The 8,884-nt window shown below is 32.5% G+C and overlaps 1 protein-coding gene across 1 annotated transcript; it reads right to left on the reverse strand.

Annotated features, from left to right (window-relative positions):
* Positions 1-6,439, reverse strand: LOC128246778 (uncharacterized). The gene is made up of 4 exons (XM_052965213.1): positions 6,344-6,439; positions 5,077-5,191; positions 4,713-4,873; positions 1-1,992 (listed from the first exon to the last, which is right to left on the reverse strand). Exons 1-4 carry the CDS (start codon positions 6,402-6,404, stop codon positions 1,652-1,654), a joined length of 678 nt encoding a protein of 225 aa, XP_052821173.1. The 5' UTR covers positions 6,405-6,439; the 3' UTR covers positions 1-1,651.
* Between the last annotated feature and the right edge of the window lie 2,445 nt (positions 6,440-8,884).

Below are 8,884 nucleotides of genomic sequence, written 5' to 3' on the forward strand. Positions count from 1 at the left end.
TCGGGATAGTTGGGATAAGAGTGTTGTTAGCTCACCTGAGCACGAAGTGCTCAAGGTGAGCTACTGTGATCGCCTTGCGTCCGTTGTCCGTCGTCAACAATTTGACTGTTAACACTCTAGAGGTCACAATTTGGGCACAATTTTAATGAAACTTGGTTAGAATGTTACCCTCAATAAAATCTTGGACGAGTTCGATATTGGGTCATTTGGGGTTTAAAACTAGGTCACCAGTTCAAAGCATAGGAAAAGCTTTTTAGCACTCTACAGGTCACATTTATGACTGTATGTTCATGGAACTTAGTCAGAATGTATATATTGATTAGTTTTAGGAAAAGTTCAAATCTTGGTTATGTGCGATCAAAAACTAGGTCACCAGGTCAAATTGAAGGAAAAGCTTGTTAACAATCCAGATGTCACATTAATAAATGTTTCGTCATGAAAGTTAGTCTGAATGTTTATATTAATAATCTCTAAATTAAAGTTGGGTCATGTGCGGAACTAGGTCATAAGGGCAAATAATAGGTAAAGCTTGATAGCACTCTAGAGGTCACATTCATGACTGTATGTTTATGAAACTTAGTCAGAATGTTTATATTGATTAGCTCTAGGCCAAGGGGTCATGTGTGGTCAAAAACTAGGTCACCAGGTCAAATTAAGGAAATGCTTGTAACACTCTAGAGGTCACATTTATAACTGTATCTTCATGAAAGTTGGTCAAAATATTTATATTAATAATCTCTAAGTCAAGATTGAATTATGCTTCATTAAACTTGTTTACAACAGCTGATTCTTAATGGAGAAATGAAGAAAAAGCAAAAATATATTGTGTTTTGACACTTGATCTAAGAAGACATCGTATTTTTACTTTCGAATTGGAAATTAATGCATGTTTGTTTTGCCTAAAGTTGAAATTAAAATAAGACTGCATTTCAACTTCAGTAAAATTCTGATGTTATTAAAAAAAATATTTCAAAGTTTTCACAGTAAACTATTCCTAGCAGAATCATACATTGCATTTAACCAATAATAAGGATCTCATTTAATGTTATACTTTCTATCATTGCTATATTGTACCATGTTCCGTGCATTTTTATTATCAAAATCTGCTTCTGTGTACTTGTCCAGAAGCCAAAAGCATTTATAGGTAAGTATTAACACAAATCGTATCTAGTAAACCAGTTATTTTGTTACTTCTTAAGCCATAACAAGCTAAACTTTTAGTTTTGTTAAGCTAAATAGGTTAACAAGTGGCAGTTCTGGGCAATTTTTCAAAATTGCTTTTAGTCTTATGATATTTATCTTAATAAAAATATATTGCGAATACAAGCTAGATAGCAAAATAATTATCGCGAAAATTAAGTGGTTAACACGAAACAATTCGTAAACGTTTATTGGTTAATAACCAAAAATCTTATCTGATGTAATTTTTATGATAAACTTATCTTATGGCAGTTATAGGTCACAATATTAAAGCCTTTTCTTTCTACACGAAACAGAAAGTTATTTCAAGTTTGCTCTTATGTTGATCACTTATTGTTAAGCGAATATTCAATTTACATGTTATGAAATAAATACGTATTTCTGAATACAATATTTGCTACAGATATTACGCCAGTAAACTGCCGTTGTTGTTCATATATATTCATTACTTTTAGCAGCAATTACAATTCATCGCAGCCCTTGCGATAGCAGCTACAGAAAACAACGTGGCCAAAATTGCGTTGTAGCTGATTCCTAAGACTGCAACCGACTGCATGGTGGCGATGATGCCTGCTGCAGGCACGGCACCGCTCAACAAGCCCATGAAGGGGGCGGCATTGAAATTGGCCATTATTCCCGCAGCTCCAAAACCCAAAGCTGGCAGACCAAATGTAACAAGGGCTATAAGAGCTAGAACGCCTGTAAATCCTACAGCTGCAGGACCCCCAAGGCACCAGAAAATACAACTGAATTGATCTTTTGTGTATTCGTGACCGATTTCACACCAGACCTCTGAAAAATTTAAAAAAGATGCATTGTAATTTTGATAAATTAAGCTGATGTTGGAACGTTTCAAGACAATTATGTGCGGAACGAAGAACTACACCTACAATCTGTTTTTGTCGTTGATCTTCTTCCGTAAATACTGTTCTTGTAGCAGGTAAAAATGGGCATTGTACACCAGATTAGCACTAACATTATTTTTTTCAGTAACTAATCTCAATTATTTAATAGAATGTGTTACGCTTCGATATCATATAAATTGTTTTATATTAGGGTACCTAAATTTATAATATATTTAACTTGGTAATAACACGCATAAGGAATGAATTCTACTAGGTAGACATACCAGTAATCTTTTATAACGGAAATTACGGATTTTTTAATGGAAAAGTACGAAATAACTGCTAAACTACTAAATTGTAAACTATGTGGTACTTCTGTTTCAATGCATCGTACACATTAATACCAAGTCTATATCAGTTTTCGACAATTTTCTTTTTTTCTTGCAAATTGATCATCTGGTGCACAGTTGCTTTAATGGTGTAGGGGCTAAATTTTAGAAGCTACGTGCGACCTACCATGTGTAAAACAATTAAAAGTGACACAATTATTCAAAACCAATATATACACATGTATAACAAGTATAAATTTTGAGCGATAAATCTTACAATATTTATGCAAAAAATACCGGAAACAAGCTCAGTAGCAAAAAGTTTAAACATAAACCCGGTTTAGTGGCACTGGGCAAACGCCAAAGACATAGAACACAAAATCACAAACAAGAAACATAGATAATTTGTATGTTTATTAAGAATTGTTAGGTACCGCCTTGGAACGGTCAGTAAAATGTAAATTTACTGGGGGTTTAAACCAGTTTATGTGCACAAACCTCACGCTTATCCCAACAATCCTTAATAAAGATAAAACGCAAAAGGTAAATCTATCAAAGTATGTTTAACTTGAGGAAAATTATGAATAAAACAAATAATAATAAACGTAAAGGTAAACCCCAAGGACTTCTATGATTAAAGATCCCAACTCAATCTGCAGACGGAGGGAAACAATTCAGACCACCTTATGCAAACACTTTTTAAAGATACGATGCAGTCATTGTTAGAAACTAAAAACATCCCACACAGTCTGCCTTATAAAATAAAAGGTTTAAAACTGTGTAATCATAGAGTTTCATAATAAAAAGCATCATTGTACTAAAACTAGGAACAAATAAAGAAAAACATTATTAAAAATAAAAGCGACTTGTATTTGCTAATCTCTCCTTCCAAATGATTTGAAAATGTAAAATATTTGAAGAAAATGAAGTCACATGCCAAAACACTCGGAGTCAGCCAAAACGTTTTCGCCAAATACGGTTTTAAAGATAACATGAATGAGCAAAATCTTCATAAAAAAGCACTGAAAGTTTAGTTATGAAAGGATGCTATATTCAACCCAATATTTTGTTTCAGGTATTCATCTTCAAAAACAAGAAGGCAAGTGCTCTTCAAAATATTGCCTTTATATCCACGGTTTAAATAAAATCCAAGTAATTCATTAAGTCTATATTGCCCAACTACCTGCTGGAAACATTTTAATTTTACGAATTTTCTTTAAAACATCACCATAAAAATCGGGATGAGATATACTTTCAGCAATGAGCGATTTAAGACTACTATTGTACTTTGATTCGAGATTATAATGACCATTAACAAATTTTAAGAAAGTTTTCCTTAATTCAAAATATCTGAAACCCTGTTTTAGAATATTTTGCGTCATAAGTTTACTGCGAAAGCTGTACATATTCTAGCAAATCTTATCAACTGTGCAATAAAAACACCATTACAATACTTACTCAATAATGCATATATAAAAATATTAATTACTGATAACAAGAAAGTATTTAATATCTAAACCCGCAAAAATATAAAACGAGTGGTGAGTGCTTAAAAATAATTGTGATCTATTATCGTCTTATATGGTAGAAATACCGTATTTTCTGCACCTCTCTTTCAAAGAAAATCACAGCATCCTTATTAAAACCAATGTTTTCAACATGTATTCATCCTTTTTGATATATTAAAACAATTGTATTAATTATGGTAAATCTGTTTTGGGATTACGCGTGTTAGAAGATTAATAGAAGGAAAATAACTGCTGTGAGATAAAAATAAAACGCAAAAACAATTGGACGCGATGCCCATGAGTGTATAAAAAAGTAGGTGCTACATGCTACGTTTCATACTACATAGTATCTATAACGTATTCAAGGGCCATAACGTGTTTTAGTCCAAGTAAGGTTTAACAAAAAGTTCACATCAGCCCAATGCTGACAAATAAATGCAGATGCAATATATTTGTTGCTATATGCGACAAAACATATCTCAGATCATGTTTAACTAGTTTAAGTGCAAAGACCACTTGTACGTCCGAGTCCCGTGTGATAGAAAATGACAAATGCACAAAAGCCTATGCAAAGAAACATACTTATTAAGTTTCATGAGAGTATGTGCAAAAACGTTTATGTTTGATAAGCCATAGAATTGTTCAGACCAATATTAACTAGGTTAAAGGACAAAACCCTTGTTAGACCAAGTAAAATATGAAAGAAATCGTAGGTGCAAAACTACTCATTCAGCCCATAAGTAATCCATTGAAGCTTCATTAGTGAATGTATAATGTTTATGGTGCTCTTTTCGAGGAAAAAATGGCACCCTGAAAATAAGGAAGCTTACTGCTACAAAATTTCCACTTAAATGGCCATGCTGGAAACATCGAGTCTATGTGTCTGTCCTGGATGGCAGTGCGCATGTGCAGAACACAAGCCTCTCTATGTTCTCGCTCTCTGTAGCCATAAATGGATTCAGCAACGCAATGCAGCAACTCGTTTACAGTTCTGGAAAATACGAAAATTAAACTATTCCATCAATTTATATTTAAAACATTGGGTTAGGTGATAGTTTTAAAAGTATATGACTTAAATTTAACAAAATAGTTCACTAAGGGATACGCAACATTCCAGGTTACAGGCGATAGTATTAACCAGTGTGCTTACCGGACAACCTGATTAAGAATATTAATTGAAAGACGTCAACTTACGTGCATGAGTCGTTTGTAATCGTTCTGATGTATCTGATGGGCTCGCAGTCTGACCTCTTGAAAGCATCTTCGATTTTCTGCACATCGGCACAAACATCATCAGGCGCTAGGCTTCCTGTAATGACATTATATTAATAGGAAGGCTTTAGTGTCTTTTTAATGCTAACTCAAACGCAAAAGAATCTTAATTAATAACTGACAAACATTGTCAAATCATGATGTTCTTTCATAGTGCAAAAGTGTGCGGAAAAGGCAAATAAAAAAAACGTTTAGAAATTTATTTACATTTACTTTGGATGCACATTGGTTCCAGAGAAAAATGAACATGATTTTTAATATGTTTTGGTGTTTCATGGAGTACGACCATTTTTTGTGTCAACATTTTAAATATTTTTCTGACTACCTGGTATGTTTAAAATGAGAAATATATTCAAATGAATAGTGCCAAATGGTGACTTGAATTCATTTCTAGTCACAATATTAAGGGCAAATATCTGTCTTCCAATTAAATCAATCAGTAAAAAGCAACGTGCTGTTTTTGGTAGTTAAAGCAATACTCAATCTGTTACAAGTTTTTATGAAAAAAGGTTATATTTCGGGCCAAAAATCCATAAAAGATTGTTTATTATTTGCTTCGATTTAAATAAAAACTACATATATCTCGTGTTTATGTCATTCAGGTCCACTTTTGTACTGTGGAAGACACTGAACAACAAACAGTGACACAATGTACTAACAACACAAAAGACACACACATTAATACAAATTAAACCGGAACCTCTTGAGTCACCGCCCTGGAACGGTCAGCACAACAAAAAAACAACCAGGGGTTCACTTTGTTATGGCTTTCGAACCTAACATTTGTCTAAGATGTATCCATTTACTACCTGCTTACGATTTTATAAACGAAGTCAAATCCAAAATAGCAATGCTTTATTGCCACCACTGTAATAAAGCAATCTAAGATATACGCTTTTTACCATTTGGCAGTGAATACATTACTTAATATACAAATGAAGTTGTTTGCATAAATGTATACAATATTCAATAGACCTTTAACTGCAGTAAGCATTCGTATGATCGATAAACTGCTCGCCTATCTTAATCATGAACAAAAAGCTATATACCCCACGCTATTTAAAGAACAAAAAAGGTTTAAACGTTGACGTCGTCTATAATTGCGTATCTGTTAAACTGAACAGAACCAAATATATTTTATCTTAAAAGATAAATAAAGTTTAACAAATCATAGAAACGTTAAACATACCTGAAAAATTAATCATACTCATGGCCATAAAACATAAAAGAAACATTTTAACTCCCTGCATTTCTAGTCGAATTATTTATGAATTTTTTATTCACACAACTTATCTGATCTGCTCGACAAAGAACCGGTATGATATTCAACAATCAATGAGTTGAGTAAGTTTGTAAAGAAGGTAGAGTCAATATCAGTATGATATATATGGAAAGACGTGCGGGACATTCTAATTGCTAATTCGTATTTGACAATTGACTTTTGCTTTTGTCCGCCAATTACTTTTTGAAAATATCGTGTTGCCGATTGACAAAGTCTTCCATTAAAGATTGCAAGTGAAACATACAAACTATTTCAGATTTTGCAAATATTACAAACAGATGTTTTATATATTGCTATGCAACAAGTAAAGCGTGTGCTCTAGGGGTTAAAAACAGAATTTGGTATTTTCGATCCTATATTTATTTGATAATTAAATATCACTAAATATATGTTTTCAGGAAATGTCATCCGGAATGTTATTGTGTGTATTGGCAACGTTCCCATTAAAATTGCTAAAAAATGACTTGGTTTGACTAATAACTTTAATTCCACCGGAGTATTTGTAATATTACATAATTAGACAATGTGCACAATTTCTGACTCAAGAGTACGTATTATCAGCACTGTACTGTACTATTTGTATCTTATGTCATATATATGACCATAAAACCAAATTAAAGTGTCAAGTGTTGGGCTTTATTCTACGATTTGAAAACATATAAACATAGAATATTGAGATATGATGATAAACGTACGAAACAGTCATCAGATTCAATTCAAAAGTTTTTTGTCATTGTTTCCATTGACTCTTTCACATGACTTCTTAAAAGTTTGAATTAAGAAAAGTACGGTAATAATCTAAATTATTTTCAAGATTTACTTACATTAACAGTTATGTTTTGTAAACAATTTAGTGTTGATATACTTGAGATGCACTTGCACATGTTTAAGTTTAAAGCACTTTTGTGACCAAATATTTATTTCACAATTATCTTATACAATCATTATAAAGGAATATATCGGTTCCAAATCGCCTTATTCATTCATATGCAGTACCTTTTCCTTTTTTTATTCTTTTTAAAGTTTGTCATTGCCATAATTTTCAGTCAATAGTTGCTTAAGATTGAACTATGCATGGTGAATGTAAATCGAAATTATCAGTATATTTCCTCCGTAACGGTTGATTGACTGACATAAAATACGGACCCATAGTTATGTTATCCCTACAATGTTGTAAGTCAAACTTTAACATGCTGTTCAGAAAAAATGATACATTAGTAATCCCAAGGTATTAACACATAATACAGATTTTTGCAACATTTTGTTTTTCGAATTTGTACCATTTTTGTTCAGGTTGCATTTAACTGCTTAAGGTGAAATATTTTCACATTTTAATTAAATAAAAATATTTTAAGTTGTGTGTTTGTTAAATGATGCATATGTAAGTAAAACAAAATAAAAATACATAAACAATACTAGGAAAAAAGTCACAAAAGGAGAACCCAAAACTTAAAAAGCAGAATGTAAACAAGGTTTGTTTTAAGATTTGGTAAGTAAACGTCATAAGACCCCTGTCCCTATGTAGTAATCTGGTATACCATTTTGTGAAATCTCAAGCGTAATATTACTGTATCCCTTATTTTTGATTATGTAGAAGAAAAAAAACTATTTTCTTTGTGGTCTCTTGCAACAAGGTTGAGATGCTACTATTATCAAATTTCCTTTTTGGAAGATTTTAATAAATCTCAAGACATTTGTCTCTCTGTGTTCTAGCTGTACTTTTGCTTTCTTTCTGTACTACCTTTAACTGACGCTTGCGTATCTTCACGTAGGCAGTATTAGCCCGGGCCTGCACGTGATTTTCAAATATGATATTTCAAACAAGTCCAAAGTACATTCAACGCTGAAAATGTATGGGGCTATATGCTTGGGGTTATAATCTTAGCCAGATCTGAACTGGTTGTTATGCCTAGAGTGAGAAAACCAGCTACGGGGACACGGCGAGTAATCTGACTTAAATTACTTAAATTTAAAAACATCTTATAAACATGATCACATCAACTATTTCCCATGACATGCCTCCTGAATGCCCCTTTACTAGCCAATCCGCATGCGGGGGCTTCTACCCAACTCAGTTAACAAAACCAATTGATGACTGGATCAAAGAAAAACATATTCACGAGTGACTATGAAATTAATTACGATCTTGCATAAAATTAACAAATTTTCTGTTTCTTTAATTTTTACTGTCGGAGATGTATTGGATTGATTTTTTCTAAATCTTGATTTAAAAAAAAGTGTAGCCCAGTTCTCCATGGCATGTATTTTCATGAACACCGTGTCAGTCATTGGACATATTAAATGTCATTAAAAACATCGTTTCACAGTCAGAAATAATTATCTAGTTTATTAGAATTATCTAGAACCATCTTACTTTTACTCTAGTTTTGAATCTGTCATATTTCACAGCATATAAAAGTCCTGATGGTTTCAATCGATACATTGAGC

Source organism: Mya arenaria, chromosome 9, assembly GCF_026914265.1.
Source record: "Mya arenaria isolate MELC-2E11 chromosome 9, ASM2691426v1".
Lineage (NCBI taxonomy): Eukaryota > Metazoa > Mollusca > Bivalvia > Myida > Myidae > Mya > Mya arenaria.